Consider the following 21,816-nt stretch of genomic DNA (forward strand, 5'->3'; position numbering starts at 1 on the left):
GGATATTATAACAGTGAGTCTATATACAGCTGATTCTATTCTGAATATTTCCCCTCATTTCCTTTTATTTCTCTCCATGCAAATGCTTCACACACACTCACCATGCAGGGTCAGTCATGATGTTACGTCCATCAAAGGAGTAGATGGGTGTGGATGGATTGAACATGCCTCCGTTCCCACTGAAGATGGACATCCAGCTGCTGAACAGTACTTCACCCTGGGAGGAGGAGATAAATAACGCTGAACTGGGGTGTCTTTCTATCAAGTTTGGATTTACATACTGTGTAGGAGCCATGTCGGAAAAAACAGACCACATTAGTGAAATGTGATTACTTGATTGAATTTTTCCATTACAATCAACATGTAAAAGCAAATGAAAGTAAAGGTCTCCTCACCCTGAGGTTAACCACTGGCATGTCGTTGCGGTCTGCCTTCCTCACAATGGTAGCCAGGTCCTGGAGGTGTGAGGACAGGAAGGCCCTGTATGTGGCCGTCAGCCCCATGGAGCGTGCCTGCTGGTAGCACTGGAAGTCTGCCCCCCGGATGCCACGCATGTCACCTTTCAGAGGCGCGTTCAGAGCTACCAGGTGGAGCTGGGAAGGAGAAAAATACACCTGGTCCAAGTCTGAAAATCTGGGGTATCTGTAAGGTGTGTGTAAGGGTGGACACTTACCCCAGGCACAGCGTTGAAGGTCTGTGGTAGCACGTTGTAGCTGGGCTGATATCCTCTCCTGCCCTCATGAAGCTCCTATAAAAAAAACAACTGTAAATGACCAAAGAGGAATGAATTCATATAGAGAGTTTTAGATCACACCTGTACCTGTTCTTATCAGGTGTGTATGTGTGTGTGTGTACCTGGCTGTGAATCCTATGTGGTCTGCTCCATTCTTCAGGTCTGCTGGAGGCCTGGGACACAGGTGAGGAAGAAGGATCATGGGGAATCAACTCTCCGAGCTGAAAGAAGCACACACACACACACGCAAAGAAGCTGGTTAAGGTCCATCCACGTCATTCCGATTGAATAAGGATCGCTCTAATTCTATTTTCCGAAAAGGTGGCATGTGTGTGTTTGTGAACTGAAAACCGGACATACGCACCTGGATCATACGCCATCCTTTCTGTGTTCTGACATACAGCTCTCCTCCTCTCTCAGACACATAAGCCAGGCTTCCCTCCTCGGCCTCTCTGGGCAGATAGTGGACTGTTATATAGGCCGTCACCTGAGAACGCACAATATAATAGCGCATCAGTGCTGTGCCTTCACGGCACATTAAAAGATTACTATTGACTATTAATAGATGTATCCATGTCTTTCCTATTACAGATACATCAGAGCTTGTTATTGCTCACAGAAAATGTTTGTTATTTGTTGGCAAGATGGTCTATTGCAATGCAATTACATGTAGTGTTAGGATAGAGATTTTCTGCGACAGCTCAAATAGAGAAGAACAACATTCAAATGCGTTGCTCAAGAGAATACAAGTATCTTACTGGATCTCCTGGAGATCCTGGTGGACCGGGAGGACCAGGTGGGCCGGGAATATTGACAGCTGAGGACAACAGAGACGAGGCAATGAAGCAGCTTTAGAGTTTGCTTGAGGGCCAAGGTGAATCATTTGTCAGTGTCTCCTTTCCTCTCCTTCACACACTCACCAGATTCATATGCAGGTGCAGGTCCCGGAGGTCCAGCAGGGCCAGGGGGTCCTCGGGGACCAGGTTGTCCAAACCCAGGGGCTCCTGGCAGACCGGGTGAACCAACAGGACCTGGAGGACCCATGATGGACTCACCTTTTGGACCCTACGGGAACAAAAAGACAATGACCTTTTTATCACGGCTGCAACCAACGACCAGTAAGGTGAGGAGGCACCACCCGAGGAGTTACACACTCTAGAGCAACAAGTTGTTTTTGAACAGTAAGAATATTTATCTAGAGAGTCATTCAATTTCAGCTTGTCACTTTTTTCCACGTAAGGATACATAAGATATGACAGTACTTCATTATGGAAAGCTTGACCATTAAAATTCATTCTGCTAAACTCAGGATCACATATATCAGTTGTATATACTGTGTGGAACACCCAGCTTATGTGCTCTCTGTAAATTACTAAGATTGAGAAATGTGTCTTTCAAATTAGATCTTAAGAATTACAAATGAGCTTTATGTTGAAGACCCAGATCAGGCCTATGATACATTTCCATCTAGATTTCTTGAGATTTCTAATAAGTTGGGTGGAAGATAAATATAAAGGGAAACCATGGATGACCGAAGGTCTCCAAAAAGCATGCAAAAAGAAATGTTTACACTTATAATATTCCTTTACATGAAGGAATATTTAAAAAAAAACTCAAAAGACTTTGATCATTTTATAAATTACTTTAACACCAAAATGGATTCAGAGAAAACAGAACCACTACATATGCAATAATGGAGATGGTGGAAGAAATAACAAAGGCTACCATATGTATAGAGTGTTTTTTGGAAGTCGAATGGTAAGAGAAAGGGAAATGCTGTTTGGCTGCTATTGAAAGAGTTGCAGAAACAAAATTGTTTAGGGTTATGATTGAGGAAAACAACAGATTGACTGTATGGGCATTAGGTATGCATCTTCATTAGCAAGTCATTGGCAATTTTCTATAAAACCTGGTCCATGTTCTCTAAATCCAGAGATGAAGTCTCATATACAAGTTATTGTACACTTGTACTTCTCCACTTCATCGTGGACTATTATGACCATATTAATGCATTTATCCATAAGTTAAATATCATGAAATTTAATGACTTGGTATGATTAAAAACACTGCAAATAATGTTTTTAATCAAAGTCGCCTCGAGGTTATGTACAAAAGTTTTTCTCAATACAGTACAGTAACACAATGGAATAAAAAAAGGCGAATTTCAATTGCAGTCGTTAAGTTATGGAAAAATAATAATAACTTAAAAACAAACAAACAAACAGTGTAGGCTGGGCTTTTATATAAGCACTGGGAGGAACAGCGTCTTTCCTCCCTTCTGCCCATGCCCTTTAAAGTCACCATTCAATACTTCGCTGTTGTGATGATTTGTTTATATTGTTTATATATATCTTATTTAGCTCATATTGTTTATATGATTTATGGTGAGTTGACTATATGAAAGAAATTTAACTAAACTAACTAACTAATCCCTCAGTGCAACTTTAACAGTAGTTGAAGTTGCCTTTACAAACATAGTCAACAGCAATAAACTGTTGCATCAGCTGCATCAATGCGTTAGATAAGATACTGCAATTCATTATTTCTTGAATATATAGGATAGGACTGAAATTGAAATAGGAATAACAAGAAACAGTTTAATATTGTAAGTAGAACTCACCACAAGTCCTGACCTCCCTGGCAGCCCTGGAGGACCAGGTGGAGCAGCGTCACCCTTTTCTCCCTTCTGACCTTTGTATCCCTGATCACCTCTGGCACCCTGATAGGTCCGAAAAAAAAAAATCAATCTTTAAAGGAAGTTAAAGAGATGTAAAACAAGATTCAACACCCGTGTTTAGTTCTTTTTCATAGACTCCCACATATCAGCAAGTAAATGACAATAATATTAACACAGTCATTTCTTAATGTCCAAGTAGCAAAAATAGCCGTTGAAACACATGATTAAAGCTGCATTTTTTTTTTCCATCTGCCACTGCAGGGGCAGCAGAATGAGTTGCTCCTGAGAAAATCATATGGCTCTACAATACACAGTATGCATGGATCTTAATTCTCTGTGGGTCTTAGCGACCTCCTTCGTACAAATAGTGTTTTGTTTTGGTTTTTTTAAGTGAGTAAAAAAAAATCTGTGATTAATTGCACTGATGGTTGTACTGTTATCTGTTGTACAGTGTGCGAAACATCAGTACTCACCACAATAACCTCTGGAAATCCAGGTGCTGCTGAGAAGAAAAAATGCCCCTTTATTAATCACAAACACTGCTGCAGTAATTTACACCATTATGAAAACCATACTGTAAACAAGTGAGTCAGCTGGTGGCAGCTAAGGTCTTACTAGGTGTGCCTGGCTCTCCAGGTGTTCCCTGGTCTCCTTTGTCTCCTTTAACTCCAACTGAATCTTCCCTTGTCTCTGATTCCTACACAGACACAACCACACCCATTATCACCACACAGATATGGGCACATCACCAACTGTATGAATGGATTCACACTGAATACAAGCCATGCATCTGTCAACAATATGTTATATAAAATAAATGTTATATAAAAAGACACAAATGTCAAAGATGAAAACATTAGTGTCAGTACTTCAAACTCCTGTTATACAAGTTAAAACACAGCCAGGATTAAGATTAAGGTTAAAGATTAAAAAACACATCCTTATTTTATCAAGGGAATGTGTTGAAGAGTGACATTAAACCCCCTGCCAGACCACCACCTCCACAACTCTGAGTATAACACACTAACACAACAACATCTTGCAAATACGTTGCCATTTTGTTTGTGTCTATTAGCTGAGTTCTACGGATTTCAAACAGTCACTTCATTCAGAGGCTCTAACCAGAGCTGTCCTGCAAACAAACAACTTTAAAGTGAAAGTTTAGAGATTCACGTTGAACCACAACCAAAGTATAACAGGTGAATTTTGAAGAAATAAGAAAAGGTTCCAATCAGAATTCTTCAGCACTGCATTAAATAATAACTGAACTAAATTTAATAAAATGTTTATCTTGGATGTTCAATCTGACAGTGATGATGGTGATGATAATGAATTCTGTACTGTCACTCTGGTAGGACTAGCTATGTGACCCCTGCATAGTTTAGCTGATTGGAATTCAGCCAAGAGAGAAGGCAGCATAGTAGAAGCCACAAACCCATGAACACCAAACACATCAGCCAGAGTTTGATCCATCTCACTCTCAATACAATCAAATAAGGAGGGAGCTGTGGAATAAATAATGATTCAAAGCTTATAACTGCAAACATTTTAGGAATCAACTTTCTACATTTGCCTTTTTAAATGGACTGGACTGAAAGTGAGTTGCAACCAACTCTGATTTATAGAACATTTAATGAGTAGGGATAGTTTTCATTCATTTTTCTCCTCTTGGTCAGAGGTTTATCCAGCTTCCTCTTCCCTGAGATGATGAGGAGGGTAAGGACAGACAAGGCAAGCAAAACCGTGACCCCTTAAACATGTGGCATTAACTTTTGTCCTGCAAGACCAGAGTGAATCCAACAAATAAACAGCGCATCTAGGTGTGTTTCTTTACATCAACACAAGATACACTGAAGATCAGAACAGCCAAATCACATTTCTGTCCAGCAAATACTGGCTTCTTTATTTGAAAAGTGTCAGACAGTTAAGAGAATGAAAAACAACCTATATACAAGACAATGTTAATGCCTGATGAAGTGAGGCCAGACGCACAGATATGAAGCCTTTTAAAAGATCATTAGAACCGTAAGCAAAAGCGAAGGGAGGAGAAGTTGAAAGAAGGTAAGAGAGGTGGGAGGAACAGGGTGCTGTTTGTAGCCCAGACCAGAGAGCCGCCATGCTGCTACACCCACACACCAACAGAACCACCAGATGGTCCGATTTCAGACAGAAAGAGACCAGTCAGATGGTCTGACTTACTCGTCCCTTTTTGCAGTGCGGTCTGGGGCGCACGGGAAACACTGTCTTTAAGATTCAAAGAAGAGCAACATCATCAGACTAAATGCTTAACCTTCACAAGATTCAGGGTTAAAACATTGTGGCACAGAGTACACATGTTCCTGGTCAGTGTGTGCAGCAATCTTATGTGAATTAGACGATCACACCTTTATTCCAATGGTTGAATTTGTATTTGTGGAAATATACTAATGAAGCTGCTAAGTTCAGTACAAAGCAGATTTTGTAAACATGGCAACAGACCCATACTTACTCCATTCAGGCCAAGAATTCTTCCTGGAGGTCCAGGTGGGCCAGGAGGACCTGGTGGTCCCTGAGATGAAGAGAACATAATGAGACTGAGGAGAGCAGAGCACGAGGTTTGAAAAAGCCAAATAATGAGCTTAAAGAGCTTCTTCTTACAGGTAGGCCAACTGCATCTCCTTTGTCTCCTTTTCTTCCAGGCATGCCAGGTCGCCCCTACAGAAAGAGCGAGAATAAACACATCACATTGGTCTCAGAGAGAAATAAAATTAATTTTCTGACTATGCACAACCAAAGAAATGGTACTCACTGGGCGACCAGGGAAGCCGTATTCTCCTTTTTGTCCAGTGGGTCCTATTGGGCCCTGAAGTCAATGCAAACAGCAACAGCAAAAAAAGAAATAAACAGTTTTTTTAGCTGAAAAAATTGCTTCCAGACATTAGACATACATTTGTACATATTATTGTTCTAGTATATGAACTCACCATGTGTCCAAGTGGTCCGGGGAACCCACGGTCACCCTGCAAACATACATGGAACATTTGAAACTACACTGCAGATGCAGTCATTTGGGTCTGGGGTGATGTCTGTGACTATGGGAGTAATGGTTTAAATAATAAGTTAATGAGTAAGATTGATTAAGAATTAGTCAAGGGTTACTTGTCTGGTACCTTAATGCCTTTGGGCCCCTGGGGGCCTCTTGGTGCAGATAAAATTGATCCATCAGCAGCAATAGTCACCCCTGGTTCTCCCTTTTCACCCTGTTAATGCAAATAAATGTAACTGAATTTGAGGGTTTGACCTTTCATTTCACTCACTACAGCAGACAGTTGATAATGAACATGTACAAACAATGTTTGTACATTTTCATTATCATTAAGAAATATCATTTGTCAATATGGCATTTGATAATTAATAATAAGGGTCAAATTATTCACATGAAACAAGCAAAGAAAACATCTAAGGAGACTGATGAAACTACTAAAACTAAGTGTCCAGTGGAAGAAGGTCTGATGGGTTCAGGTTTATCCTGTTCCAGAGTGATGGGAGCTACAGGGTAAGAAGAGAGGTGGGTGAAGTGATGCACCCATCATGCCTAGTGCCTACTGCACAAGCCTGTGGGGGCAGTGCTATGATCTTGGGGAACTGAAGGACCAGGTTATTCCATCAATGGATTTTTTTCTTCCCTGATGACACGGGCATATCCCAAGATGACAATACCAGGATTCATCTGGCTCAGCGGCCCGACTCTCCCATCATCAATACAAGATCTTGGCAAAAAATGTATGCAACTCTGGACAGGTATAAATGTTGTGACAATGCAGAAGCTTACTGAAATGATGCCACAGCGAATGAGTGCCCGTGATGAAAGGTAAAGGCGGCTACAAAATATTAGGGTGTGTGACTTTTTTTTTGTACAGGCATTGTGCTTCTCAACTAATTGAGTAGATTCCACTTTCTCAGATGTGTAGATGATGTTTAATGAAAACACTCTTGTCACTTTGTGGTCTAGTTCTCACCTTGTGCCCTGATGGACCCTGTACACCTGGCAGGCCTCTGTCTCCCTTTGGTCCTCTGGGGCCCTGGGAAGAAATAAGAGCAGCATCCCTAAATTCATTAGCTTGTTGCTTTTGCTAGTTTTTATGGGACCTGGATATACTGGTGTAGTATATCGTGATTGTGATTGACAGTGATTAGTGAAAATCATGGATGGTGACAGAACCATGGCTATTCTTTACCTACCCTGTTTGGCCCAGTGACAGCAAAAGCAAGATTAAAGAAAAGCTTGTTACATCTTTGTTTATAAACTGAAACAAATGATGCATGTACAAATTTATACAATATTAAAATGATATGAAAATATTCTTACAGGAAATCCAGCTCTGCCAGGCAAGCCCTCGGGGCCCTGCAACATGCAGACAAACAGACATAGATTCATATGCATGCACAGAGTTAATCATCATTTTTGGTAAAGCCAAAACCCACATGCGCAACATAAAGCAAAACTGCAACAATTCAGAACCGTGAAGTAATAATTATGCTACACTCAACAGCACATGTTCTTATCCTAACCTATATTAAAATTACAGTAAAATGCTTTTTTTTGTACTCACGATTGGCCCTGGTGGTCCTCTGATCTCACTGAAGTTAAAAACACCATCTGTAACATTGAGGAGCAGCTGGAAAGAGAAATTGAGTACATACAGTGACTAAATTGGGAACTTTAAAGGTCTAATCTGTAATTTGCAAAAGGAGCTATTGTTGATAAACTCAGTAATCAGCTAACTAGTTAACTTATACTTATTTAGCATCATTTTGAGGTATTTTGTTCTAAGTACTCTTGGTTTATATAATTTTTGATAATAATCAGTGTTCACCAATCGATTTTATTGCAACTGCGGGTATTTTGAACGCTCATGTAGTACAATTCTTCATTCAACCTGTGTGTGTGGATGTGTGTAGAGTATACATGTGTACATACATCCTGCAGATTAATCATGGGTCCAGGAGGTCCAGGAGGCCCAGGTGGTCCTGGGATACTGAGTCCATCAACACCGTGATCACCCTACAGCACATGCAATAGGAAATAGGAAGACATTTATTAAATCAACTAGATAGATACACAATCTTCTAGGTAGCATGTCAGGAACACATTGCACTATACAACAACTATAGTGATAGATTCTTTTTTGTTTGGAAAACTCACCTTGGGTCCTGGGCTGCCTTTTTCTCCTTTGGCCCCCTGTTCATGAATAGAAATATGCTGTTTTAATCACCCACTTCATTTCCTCGCGTCCACATTAGTTTCACTTAAAGCTTTGATTTACTTTGAACAAAGCCATTTCGACTCTATGAATGAACAAACTTTTTTTGTTGCAGCCGTTAACTTAAGAACTATCACAACATTAGTAGCGTCATTTACCCTTGGACCTGGTAGTCCAGCAGGACCCTGAATACCATGTGGTCCTGGGATCCCTGGTTCACCCTGAAATCACACACAGCGTAGAAAGAGGTAGGTCAGAGGAATAAGAAGTAATGTCTTATATAAAAGTAGATATTTTATTATCTCATTGGTAAGAAATTACTTTAAAGCATATTTGTCAATGTTATATCAGAAGCCAACAGAATCACATATCATAATCAACCTACCTTGACAGAGAGCCCTGGAGCTCCTGGGGCTCCATCGTCACCCTAAAAAAGACACAAGAGAATATATTTAATACACACTTCTAATGTAGTAGGAATCATACTGTACCACTAACATAGAATACTAGTATACTACTACTTACGCATTGTGAAATCATAATGTGTATGGTAATAAATATTCAGACATAGATTACCTTTGGTCCCTGTGGGCCAGGTAGACCAGTGGGACCCTAGAAAAAACAAATCAGAAAACACTTACCGTATTTGAAACTATTTACATATAGCTTATATAAAAATACACTCTGACAAACTCTCACACTAACCTGTGGGCCTCTGGCTCCAGCTCCAATGAGCATGTCATTCTTTCCAGATCCCTCCATATCCTGAAACAACAGTCTGATGTTATGCGTCAGAGTGAAATATGTCATTCTTTGTTCTTCACTAAACTAACCCATTGTTTCCTTTGCAACTTAATTTTATAACAGCACAGCAGCATAGTAGGTTGTTTGTTTGATATTATGTAACCTCTGCAAAAAAATTTGTTCTTGGAGGTCCAGGAGGTCCAGGAGGTCCAGGGGGTCCTGGGGGCCCTATTGGGCCTCTTTCCCCTTGTGGACCAGTGGGGCCTTGGGGCCCTGAAGGGCCTGCTCTGCCCTCCGCCCCACATTCACCCTGCAGAAGGAATAAGGAACAGGAACTTTATTAGGAAAAGCTGCCGAGTTAAGATTTTGAAAGATAAGATATATATACACAATTTATACATGATGTGCAAGAGATTTATTTTTGTCCTACTCCACCATGAGCAGTATGAAGTACCTTTGGTCCAGATGGCCCCGGTAACCCTTGGTCACCCTTAAGACACAAAGAAGGAAGAAAGAAAGAGATATCAATGACTTCAACTTAGACTTTGATTAAGTTCAACATTACTAAAGGCAGTCCATCACCTTCTCAAACGTGGACATTATTTACGATTAGATGTGTGCATATTAAAGAATATGAATGTGAAAATGGAATGTAATCAGCTCTGTACATCTTCAAATTACTGGCTTTTCCACCTCATATACTTTATAATTCTGAACCAAGGTCATACAAGACCTGGTTGATAAAGCAGGTAAAGACTCCCTTTCCTTCTTGTGAAGCTACTCCTTTTCTCTGCTGATGCACAGCAAATAGGAGAGGAGCCTAAAGCTTAGTGAGCTTCCAGATCAGGACATGATCCAGCTTGTTGAGCATTACCTTCTCTCCCACAGGTCCTGGAAGACCTGGAGCTCCGTCTTTTCCCGCTGGACCCTGTATAAATATAGAGAGACACACAGACAAAAAAGACAGGAGCAAGTTACAGAAAAGATGCCAGTACAGATGAACTGCGCTACTGGATGCTAAGCTGTTTGTTGACAATTAGCCAACTGCAAATCCAAAGGTGGTAGACTGCCACTTTAAAGGAATACTCAGTCAGCTTCCTTTAGTGATAAGATCATCAATGCTAACGCTGTTCTGGGCCAACACAAGATTGTTAGAGTCAATGCATCTATTCCAAACAATGCTGAATAATTTGCAAACGGCATCATATTATATTTTTATTTTAATTTGTCCAACTGACAGACACAAAACTGAAAAAACTCTCATCTCATCTCACAAGTCCCATTTTTTGAGCTTAAGACTGTTCCGACTGCTAATTGTCCTTCAGCTAAGATTTTGCATGACACAAGGATTCTTTTATCATCTTCTCACCAATAAAGCTACAATTTAAATTTTCCTGTGTGTGTATTCCTTTGTGTAACAGACCAAAGTACAGCAATGTCTCTGTACAATTCTTTTGTACAAACTGACAACATTGCGTACCTCAGAGGCCTTAGACTTTTTAAGTAGCACATTCACTTCCAAGGCACACTGAACTGTTCACTGCTGTGTGGCTCTTTAGATTACTGGTTTCTATAAATCAAAATGGAAAACTTTTGACAGGTTGGTGATATTGATGCTGATATCCAGTTTATTGGGCCTAAATAATTGACCTGATGTAAATTATGTTCTATGTTTCAATCAGCATATTCAGCCCCTGTTGTACAGTTAAAATTATTATAAACAGTTCCAATTAATAATTGGAAAAATGTTGAAACACTGGTGCTTGAAAGTTGTGTACTGTTTAAAATGTCCTCTGTTTCTGAATAAATAGAATACATACATTCAAATGAATAAAAATACCATCAATACCATAATATCTCCACATTTGGTTTATGACGTATAGATGTCTATATTATGTATATACTGTATATGCCTTCTGAAAGTCTACGAGAAGGGGTGAATATAGTCCCTACTGCAAGTAGGGCAACCTGTGCCAACTAGTAGTTCAGCCAACATGGTTGGAGATACAATACAGTCTAAGTCGATGCCTCACACGTGGTGTGAACTGTACAACATCACAGGACTCTACGAGCCTTCATCAAGAACTCAGTGACGCTGTGGAAAACAGCTGTAGAGGCCAACTCCAAGCCCGTTGACACTGACACCTGACACTAGCTTCCCTTTCAAATGTATTGATCATCCTGACATTCCCACACCTTAGCCACATACAAATATTGAACACTGATAATTTTCCACAATAAAACAAACAAACATGTGTGATATATGTTTTTCTCGTTTGTGTAATTAGGTTCCCTTTATTTAGCTTTAGGACTAGTGTGGATATGATGTTTATGGTATATTTATGCAGAAACAGAGAACATTTAACAGTGTTCCTAAACTTTCAAGCAGGTAGTACAGGGCCATTTCAGATTTTGAGCTAAATAGACCATCAGCGTGCCTTGGCAGAGAACAGTCAGTATACAGTACAGCAGTATGCAAAAAGAGACAATAAAAGAGGCAAAAGGCAGATTTGTTCCTTCACCATGTTGGATAAAATATGCTTAAACGGCAAGTTGTGGTCAGTTCCTTTTGGTCCAGTCACTATATCACGCAAAGTGAAAGTTCATGCTGAAATGTATCCTTTGGTGATGACAATATTTCAACTGAACGTGAATGAACCAACATGAATTGACCAAATTCCAAGCAGATCATACTGTATGTCAGCAGGAGTTTTGGACTGCAGGGGAATTCTCAGAGAAAACAGATAGTCCTAGCACACACATGCACACACACACACGCACACACAGAAAGCGCTTCAGCCAATGTCAGTTTAGCCAGCTGCCAATCAGCAGTTCAGACAACATGGTTGGAGATAACATACAGTCCTCAGCCTGAGCATTGTGGTAGCGATGTGAAGTTGTTGTTTGCTTAATTCACATTTGATCTCATTGCTGCCTCAATACACTGGCTTTTGACTGTTTTTCTGCCTTTTTGTTGTTTGCTGGTTCACTGAGTAAACACAGCAAGCAGTGTACCTCGCCTGAACCCCAAGCAGGCCCGAATTCAAGCCCAGACCCAGAGACAAAACTGGATTCATAACTGAAACCAGTGCCAAGGTCTGAACTGAGGTCAGAGGCCAACTCTGACCTGAAACCTGACCCACTGGGCCCAGAACCACTAAACCAATCGTCAAACATCTGAAACAGAGGAGGGAAGGGGATAAGTGAGAGTAAGTGTGTGGAGTAACTTAGAATTGAAAGTAATTATAATGGGTGAGAGAGAAAATAATAGACAGACTGACCAAAATATATTTAAATTGTAAATGGATTTGGATGTAAGCATATATGTAGAAATATACTTGAAAAACGACACAATACACAATGGTAATATATAAATGAAAACTACACTGACTACAATTAAAACATGAAGGGAAATGAGGTTTTCCCTTATAGATAAGTGATAACTGGAAAGACTAAAATTCTTACACCCAGTACAGAATGTGAACAGAACACAACCTGCTTTTATTTAAACTTTCCATGTCGCCAGTCTGCAGCGCAATCATAACACATCACTCAAATTCCCAATAATGTGGAGGTCTTACATTCCTCTCGGCTCCATTGTGCTTGATAAGACACAAGTGATTTGGTGCATTTGAGAAATGAGAAAAACATGTGTGTTCCAGTGAGCTCAAGCCCAGTCACTGTGACCTTTTGCCTCCCAACTATAATTTTAGGCAAAATTTAATGAAATGACTAAACTAACTAACATTTGCAGACTAAAAACGTGTAGTCTTTTGTCAGGGTGGACAACACTGTGTTCATATTCATAAACTCAGACTAACAGATGATGTGTTGTGCAATAAGGCAATATATGACATATTTCATTGTAAAACAATACTTCCCATCTGTTTTGTTGCTAAATGTTTAAAATCAAAATAAGCGTTAGGTCTGCAGGGATTTGTGATAAACATTTACTGCAAATTGAAGACGTACTGGTATTCCGGGTTGGCCAGGGAGCCCGTCTTTGCCAGGGGCACCAGGTGGCCCAGCATGACCAGGAACGAGGCCCCCAGCTGTGGCAGACGATGACAAGTTGGTTCCAGGAGGGCCAGGAGGTCCTGGAGGCCCTGGTGGACCAGGAGGACCCTAGAAGAAATGTATTATTTATTCTTTGTTTTATTCAACACGTTGAATTCACATCGGCTGCCACATATATCTCACTGGTCTTTATCTCACCCTGATGAGTTCAGAGTCAGTGTCCACGTCTTCAAACCCAGAACCCAAGGCATCTGCGCCATACTGAAACGCACATGGATAAAGACATACACTGACATTCTTCCAGCATCTTGCCTTTCACATCAAGTTTTATCTACATTTACTACATTCTGATTACATCACTAAAAGCAAATTATACTTTACTGATGTTATTGTACAACAAGTAGAAACAAAAACAGGGATACTCACAGGTACACTGCGTGATCTGGGGGGTCCAGGTGGGCCAGGGAGGCCGGGAGGGCCTGGTAAACCAACTCCAAGATCTCCCTGCACAGGGGAAAAGCGAAGAGGAAGAGGACAGGAGAGGAGAAGATGCTTCTCTTACTGTTCATGTGGTGTTATACCATAAAGGTCAACTGTATTTCAAAGTTGATCACTACAAGATGAATGCTTTAACATACCTTCTCTCCTTTGGTACCAGGTGTTCCATCCAAACCTGGAAAGCCCCTAGGTCCTCTCTGTCCCTGGAGGTCAGAATACTATTTAGTCGTAACACATACACAAGATAGAGCAATTACCAAAGAAGAAGAACTAAATAAAAAACTTACTAAATCTCCTTTATCGCCCTTACTTCCCTATGAAGAATGAGAGGATGAAAGTCTTATAATCTCTGGGGTTCATAAAAGGATGACAACACACACACACACACACACTCTATATTGAAATAAACTAATAATCTGGTATACATTCTGCGACACACACAGACCTGCCGTCCATCTGTCCCTGGCTGTCCAGGAGATCCAGGGACCCCTGGTGGTCCTTGTGGCTCCGTTTGTCCAGGCTGAGCATGCCCGGGTACAGGTGTAGGTCCAGGGGGACCAGGTGGACCAGGTGGACCAGCATCTCCAGGCTCTCCTTTCAACTCAGGCCTGAAATTACGCTGAAATTCAAATAAAACTGTCACTATTATTTGTGTCTGTAGAGATTATAAACTGTGATAAGACCACATTGTTGACAGCAAAATAAAAATTAAAAATGGTTGAACTCACATCTTCTGATCTCTTTCCCGGCTCCTCTGTCTGGTGGGGCCCTGTACGCAACGCATAACCTTAAAGTTTTATCAAGGGGTCTATAGGGCAACTTGAAGCCAATGAGGTGATTTTTGCATCAATTTTCTCAGTATCTAAACACATACTTTTTATTTCATTCTACAGTGTGCAGTATGCACTTGACTTGTAGTTCTTCATTATCTATATTAGGTTAATTTCTAAAATACATTACTTCTGACCTCTTGTTAGCATTTCTTCGTAGGCCTCCGTTGGTGTCATGCGACCAGAGTACTCATTAAGCTCCACCTCTGGAATCTCAGTGGGTGGAGCTCTGACTGGAGCACTGTTCTCTTCCTACAAGAGCAGAAAAAGATAAAGTGCTGTCAAAATTCCTGCTATGTGGCACAAAAGCACATTCACTTCAGAGCTTGAGTACAGACATTTTGACTTGCTGGTGGCTCCTGATAAAAGCAATAATGACGTTTAGACCACCCTGTTGATGTTAAAGACCTACAGATCATAAAAGAACACATTCACTATGACTTAAATATCTGAGAACACTTCTCCTCCTGAAGGATAGTTGACTTTGAAGCTTTGGAGTAAGTTTAAATTATGGCATATTTAGGGTCAGACTGACTTCCTGGTCGTGGGAGGATGAAAGTTACAGGAAAGAAAGGCAGACACACACTCACCAGTACGCAAGGGTTAGAGTTTTGTTTAGGGTCAGGATGATAGAAAGGGGGTTTGCATCATAAACAGCAGAATGTAACTGAATAGACTAAATTTTTTTTTACGTGCTCAGATCATTTACGGAAGTAGAACAATATCACAGTATAGAAGTAGTCTATACTAATATACTTAAGCTTTCAATATGTTAAGTACAGGTATTAGCTAAAAAGATGAAAGTACCAGTGGTAAAATTGCTCTTTATGCAGAATGGCTCATTTTTAATGCTCAGCTGTAACAATGGAGTTCATTTGAAGGCTGTAGTGTTTATGATTTGGTGCCATCTGCAGGTAAGATTGTAGATTACAATCCTCTTACACCACCCCAAAAACCAGTGAATCCACCTAGCTTTCCCAGTGTGAGAGAGACTATGGTGGGCAGCTTCAATGCTGTGTATCATGTAGAAATATTTATGCAAAAAAAAAGTAATGGCCTTGTTTGCAATTTACTGTTTTTCTGAATTATATGGCAACATAAAAACATAATCCCAAAAGTGAAATGTGGTGGAGAGAGCATCTTCATTTAGGGCTCCTTTGATCCTTAAAAATATTGTGTTTGTTAATATTTGTGAGTTTGGTGAAGATTTTTTATGACCAACTATAGGCAACCAATAGATGCAATTGGATAAAAATACAACATTTGCCTCGGAAGTGTAGTTAAGTTGTCGCACAAAATAGGAATAGTCGAGTAGAGTAAACTGATCCAGTAAGGACACCAAACTTTCCAAAGATATACAATATCTCAGTGAATTTCACAGAAATGTGTCGCCATAATGTATTCAAGAGTCAAAAAACTTTATTAATCCCCAAGAGAAATTCTTCATATGTGATTATGCCAGCTGTTCAATGCATGCCACCACAAGCAAGAACCTCTTAACAGGCTTGTTAAGAGGTGCTAGCTCCCAGTGCTTCACCCAGTCTACCTTTCTCTCCTGTGCATTCTTTGCTTTTTCTTCCTCCGTCTCTCTGTCATCCAGACCATCATCTCCGCTGGCATATCCTGAAGCCTTTGTAAAACATCAAATTACTGGAATCAATAATAAAATAATTAATTCAACTAAATTAATTAAAAGTATCTAGAAAGTCAAGTTAAACTGACTATTGGATTAAATATTTTCACATACAGTATTTCTTTAGTTAAATTAGGATTATGCAACCCTTGTTTGATGGAGTTGTTTGACCACTAGGGGGTGGTGTGATTCTTTTTTTTTTATCCTACACAACTCTTACACCAGCATGTGCACACATTTCTGACATGACATGTCTAAACTTTCTTTTCATGTACAAATCTGCACTGAAACAGAAACCATCGACATATTGAATGTTACTGTGCTTTTAAAAAAATAAATAAATTAAACTATTTGTTTTTAAAACGGTGAAAACAGTCGTCCTGTGTGCTGGACGCTTCTGCTGTATGAACACACAAACTACTACTGTGTGCCTGCTTGACTCACGTAAGGATCATCATCTTCACACTGCTCCTCGGCTGCTCTGGGGTCATCTTTTATCACCAGCTGCTCAATGGAACCCTGAAGAGACAGAGAGACAAACTGAGCTGTTAATCATCCTAATTTTGGTGTCCATTCTAAATTAGTGCCAGTAAACACACCAAGACAACAACTAGTGTTGTCAGTGATGAGGGAGATTATACAATAGCATGATCATTACTGACCATTATGACATGCAGTATATTAGTGACTGACTCTTTTGCTGGAGCACCACACACACGCACAGTGGAGTATTTGCTGTTATCACTATAGAGACCAGATTTCTAAAGAAGCATGCCTGTGACATTCAGACTCACAGCATGTTAATAAAGCTGTTGTTTTATATGAAGAGGTGGGGTTCATTCCTCACTATAGGTCAACACAGTTGTCACAGCATTTAGAATGTTCATATACAAACACATGCTGATTAAAAAGAGCCCCAGACCCTGATTGCTCTACTATGATGCCCAAGACAACAAATCAATGATGCGCGCGCACACACACACACACACACACACACACACACACACACACACACACACACACACACACACACAGAAGTGACCCAGTTATCTCTGACTGGGCATGGCTGCTGCTGAATATGCACATTTCCTGTGGTCAGGTAACCTGATCAAAAAGTCAAGCTCCACTTAACAGAGCAGAATGATGCAGAAACAAGCAGCTTGTCTTTACCTTTTGTGAGTGGTAATATCAGGGTGTAAGGAGTTTTAGCAGTTGACTTGTTGTGATCAACTTTATATTTGTGTTAATAGATTGTGTTGTAGATCAATGACCCTGTACTAACATTTCCCACATATTTCTTTCAATAACAAGCATACAAACACGTTTTATTCAAGTATTGCATTATGTCTGTACAAAAAGGCTCAAAGTCAAATGTACTTTGTGACAAGGCACAGATCTTCAACATCTGCAGCACCATGCTGAGGATGTTCTATGAGTCTGTGGTTCCAGTGTCATCTTCTATGCAGTGGTTTGCTGGGGCCGCAACATGAAGGTGGCAGACACTAACAGGCTGAACAAACTGATCAACCCTAAGCCTATCCCTTACCCTAACCCTTAGTTGATGATATTGATGTTATTCTGTGTATACTTGTGTTGGTGTGGATCCTGGTCATGGTTCCTTTTCTTTCTGTCTGGGATTAATAAGGTTTTTTGAATCTTGAATCTTGAATGTTTCACTTTACCATACTGTCACATTTGACATGACAGCAAAGGCCTGAGCACAACTAAGCACTGTTGACATTTCATCAGCCTTTGGCTTACAGTACTCCCCATCCTCTCCTCCCTTCCACAGGGCATCCTTCTCCTCTCCATTTCCTCCCTTCATACTTCCCCTCTCTAACCCCCACAGTCTCTACAACAGACCCCCTATGTACAAGAGGTTGTGGGGCCATTTACACCCTTTTGATATGTAGGATATAAGGAAAATTGCTGCTGTAATCACTTTAGTTGCATTGAGGTTTTACACTGAGTACCCATATTTTTACTGTTGTCAATTGTAATCATATAATGTTTTTATATAATACAGAAGGGACCCAATATATAATAATTCAGCCTCAGTCAAAATAAAGCCTATTAGTGTTTCTTTGATTACAGAGACAATAATTGAAGACAGCAATGTCATATTGTGCTGTGCATACTTAGCAACAATCAAACTATAAAGAGTGAACAAAACCAAACAGTTAACTTTCCTGAGACAGACTGAGGACAGATGATAGTTCAGCTGTTTCAAATGCTACTGGAAGACCAGAACACACACACACACGCGTGCCAACAAAGACCAGTGTAGACAAGCTGTACACTGATAATAAGATTAAAATCCTTTTTCCTCCACTATAAACTTGTCTTACTACTGAAACATCTACAGATACAAATGACATTCACTTACCACAAACTTATCAAGACCCGTGCTTCCTGCGTTAGCTACAAAGATGCCTGAGTTGTGAGAAAAAGTGAGTTTTCCTGCCCTCCGTTGGAAAGTAGCTCTCTCTGGCTCTCCGCAGTCCATGTAGAGTCGCACCTCGTCATGTTCCACCGCCACCTGTCAGGCAGAGCAAAACGCTTTTTACGATGTAAGAGCTCTAAAGATATTAAATTTCCCGCAGAGAAATTACCCCTTTTTTTGACCCATTAATATGTGGCAGAGGCGTTTTAGTCAATTTACATGTATTTGCAAATCATAAAAAAACTGGGTGAAAGCCCAGTATCAACTGTATGAATCGCAACAACAAGTTCTGCTCACCGTGAACCGTGTCCACTGGTCAGTCATATCCGAGACACTGAAGGCAGCAGCTTTGTGGCTGTGGGATGCATGGTGGCTGTCTGTGTAGTACAATAAGATGCTCTGGAGACCCTCACTGACCGGAGTAAGAGCCAAACCCAGCTCTACCACTTTTTGACGGGCATCTGTTATGGCAAAGAGCACCCCTCCTCTTTGGCTGGCTGGACGCACCTGAAACACAGGTATAATAAGACACTGGAAGTTACTAAAACGACATGCTTCAGCACTGTGCTTCCTTTATATGATGGCAATATTTGAGGTACAGGTTAAGGTATAACACTTGTTTCACCTAAGCTTCAATGGTTTCTCATCATATTTACATAAGGTGGCAACAGATGAAGGCACTTCATCTGCTCACAGGCACTCCTCTGTCCTCTCTGATATACATATCTGTCACTTCATAGAATCAGGCTGATTTAGATTCTGGTAGATGATTAGATAAATGCCATTTCACTGTCAATACACTGTATTCAAAGTCATTGTGACCTTTTAAAAACCTTAATGACAGATGAAGGAGGTTTAAAAGCGTTCAACTCTGTAGCGTTACCGTGACAATAATAGCAAAGTCCCTGTAGAATGAGCCTGGCACAAAGGTCTTGGTGAGCCGTCCGATGTTGGCTTCAGGCCCGAAGTTGTAGGCTGGGAAATCATCATAGCCAGGAGAGAAGGAGACTGAAGGAGGGAGGGGGACGCCAATTAACTCCATCAGGTCGAGATGATCTCCTGAGCCTTGATCTGACGGAGACAGACAGAGAGACAGGGATTATGTTTTCATAATTTCTTTTCATTGTGCGACCGTAAAATAGTTTTCTTCTGTTGACACCAAACATGTGCATCTTCCCTCCAAGGTGCACAGAAGCTGTTCTTACAAACATCTTAACAGCCTTTCAAACTGGCTCTCCTTGTTTGTCACCTGCGTACTGCTGGTTCACTGACCACATTACAAGCAGGGAAGAGAGGCACTTGTGAATCATCCTGACATGCCTTTAATTTGACTTGATTTGATCCAGACTCTGTCTACGCCTCGCTGCTCTGCTTAGCGTGGACATAATCCTCCGACACAGAAACGAACACACAATGGTGGGTAATTAAGACTATTTAGTGTGTATGTGAAGAGATGGCTTCACATGCCCTTGATTCCCCACCTGTAAGGAGCCTGTCTCTTATTGCAGCAAACTCTCCCATCAGCATTACAGACAAGCTTAGCCCAGCAACCTATGTCTCATGTCATGCACATACACACACAAAGACAAAGCTTGTAATGCACTTAAATAAACTTGTGTGCACAGGTCAAAAAAAGATCTGACCAGACAGGCCAACATTTAGTCTAATTCATCAGCCTGGCCAACTGGAAACACGCCTGATTAGAGGATTAGCCGTGTAAGTCTGAAGGTGTGAGGATGTGTTCATGTGCAACATAGAAAAACTGCAAGCTACTACTATTTTCCATATTTATTGTTGCAAAGAAGGGTGGTGTGGCTCATTTAGGACATGCAAACAAAGTACACAGACACAAACACAGCAAAGCTTTAACGCCTCAAATCCAGATGTGCTAGTGCTTTGTAATTACTGCTGCTCTTACTTAGTAAGCATCTTGACTAGTGACTACAGTCAGAGGTTCTCTTCCCTGCCCTGTGCCCTGTGGGACACACATTTAAACTGGAATTGGGTGTGAGGCTGACTTGGCAGCAGCAACCTGATAGTAAGTAGGTATCAGAGCTTGGAAGGCAGCCATCTCAAGGTACAGGAGGACTTTGCTCGAACCGCTGCTGCTGTGACGCGTTCTCAGGGTCCAAGTTGGCCAAGAAAAACAGGGGGGGATCAAAAGTTTGTGACAAAGGGCAACAAAACTAAGAGTCTCAGCACAGATCTGTGGAGTCAGTTCACAATGACAATCACAATGACAATCTTGTCATAAGTCATTAGCAATATATATATATAAATATATATATATATATATATATATATATATATATATATATATTATAATTTTTGTTAAAATATATATATATATATGTTGCACCATATGAAAGCTACAAAACAGAAATTGGGTTTAAAAATTGGTGGCTATATACAATATGCAGTTTTAAGGCTGAATAGGTAAATTGTATAAGAACATATTATACATACTGTGACGATGTCACTAGTTATTCTAAAACGCACTTTTATCACTTTTTATTTTACAACATTGCAACAGCTAGACCGATTATTGACTAGAATGAAATATGGAAATTAGCAGTTTAATAAATTAAAGCCATACTACCACATCATTTGAGGAGTGCCAAAAGCTGCCAGTAGCTCTGCTACTTGGCAAAGCTAAGCTAACGTTCTTTTAGCATGACGGTGCTAATGCTACAACATAATTGTACAACATAAGCGAGATGACCTAGATGTTAGTGAATGAAAATATATTATCTGTATTTTTTTTGTCAATTACAGTAAAGACTGTTAGGGAAAATAACACAAAGTGGGCTTAGCTTAGCTAAATTAGCTTTTGCCACGGCTAGCTAACTTTAATTGGATTTTGGATAGCTGTATGGGTTTTGGCTCTTTGTGTTCTGTTGGCTTCTTTCTTTGCATATGAAGATTAACACATTAAAATAAATGTTAAGCAAAAGCTACAATAATCCAGTCACAGAAAAAAAAAAAGATTAGCGCTAAC

The 21,816-nt window shown here is 40.3% G+C and overlaps 1 protein-coding gene across 1 annotated transcript in view; it reads right to left on the reverse strand.

Annotated features, from left to right (window-relative positions):
* Window positions 1-21,816, reverse strand: part of col15a1b (collagen, type XV, alpha 1b) — a 35,353-nt gene that overhangs the window by 1,226 nt on the left and 12,311 nt on the right. The window contains exons 3-43 of the mRNA XM_026375514.1: window positions 19,702-19,889; window positions 19,116-19,325; window positions 18,762-18,914; window positions 16,820-16,894; window positions 16,289-16,372; window positions 14,880-14,994; window positions 14,641-14,681; window positions 14,358-14,531; window positions 14,200-14,226; window positions 14,053-14,115; window positions 13,841-13,918; window positions 13,613-13,675; window positions 13,370-13,522; window positions 10,272-10,325; window positions 9,852-9,887; window positions 9,561-9,707; window positions 9,359-9,418; window positions 9,230-9,265; window positions 9,039-9,080; window positions 8,812-8,874; window positions 8,596-8,631; window positions 8,371-8,454; window positions 8,003-8,068; window positions 7,759-7,794; window positions 7,409-7,471; window positions 6,560-6,649; window positions 6,374-6,409; window positions 6,199-6,252; window positions 6,048-6,104; window positions 5,899-5,958; window positions 5,610-5,654; window positions 4,026-4,107; window positions 3,884-3,912; window positions 3,354-3,452; window positions 1,654-1,798; window positions 1,492-1,550; window positions 1,098-1,220; window positions 856-954; window positions 674-748; window positions 396-593; window positions 102-217 (exon numbers count right to left, since the gene is read on the reverse strand). Coding sequence (XP_026231299.1) covers window positions 102-217; window positions 396-593; window positions 674-748; window positions 856-954; window positions 1,098-1,220; window positions 1,492-1,550; window positions 1,654-1,798; window positions 3,354-3,452; window positions 3,884-3,912; window positions 4,026-4,107; window positions 5,610-5,654; window positions 5,899-5,958; window positions 6,048-6,104; window positions 6,199-6,252; window positions 6,374-6,409; window positions 6,560-6,649; window positions 7,409-7,471; window positions 7,759-7,794; window positions 8,003-8,068; window positions 8,371-8,454; window positions 8,596-8,631; window positions 8,812-8,874; window positions 9,039-9,080; window positions 9,230-9,265; window positions 9,359-9,418; window positions 9,561-9,707; window positions 9,852-9,887; window positions 10,272-10,325; window positions 13,370-13,522; window positions 13,613-13,675; window positions 13,841-13,918; window positions 14,053-14,115; window positions 14,200-14,226; window positions 14,358-14,531; window positions 14,641-14,681; window positions 14,880-14,994; window positions 16,289-16,372; window positions 16,820-16,894; window positions 18,762-18,914; window positions 19,116-19,325; window positions 19,702-19,889 — 3,514 coding nt within the window. The remainder of the gene's footprint in view (window positions 1-101; window positions 218-395; window positions 594-673; window positions 749-855; window positions 955-1,097; window positions 1,221-1,491; window positions 1,551-1,653; window positions 1,799-3,353; window positions 3,453-3,883; window positions 3,913-4,025; window positions 4,108-5,609; window positions 5,655-5,898; window positions 5,959-6,047; window positions 6,105-6,198; window positions 6,253-6,373; window positions 6,410-6,559; window positions 6,650-7,408; window positions 7,472-7,758; window positions 7,795-8,002; window positions 8,069-8,370; window positions 8,455-8,595; window positions 8,632-8,811; window positions 8,875-9,038; window positions 9,081-9,229; window positions 9,266-9,358; window positions 9,419-9,560; window positions 9,708-9,851; window positions 9,888-10,271; window positions 10,326-13,369; window positions 13,523-13,612; window positions 13,676-13,840; window positions 13,919-14,052; window positions 14,116-14,199; window positions 14,227-14,357; window positions 14,532-14,640; window positions 14,682-14,879; window positions 14,995-16,288; window positions 16,373-16,819; window positions 16,895-18,761; window positions 18,915-19,115; window positions 19,326-19,701; window positions 19,890-21,816) is intronic.

This window comes from Anabas testudineus, chromosome 17 (genome assembly GCF_900324465.2).
Source record: "Anabas testudineus chromosome 17, fAnaTes1.2, whole genome shotgun sequence".
Lineage (NCBI taxonomy): Eukaryota > Metazoa > Chordata > Actinopteri > Anabantiformes > Anabantidae > Anabas > Anabas testudineus.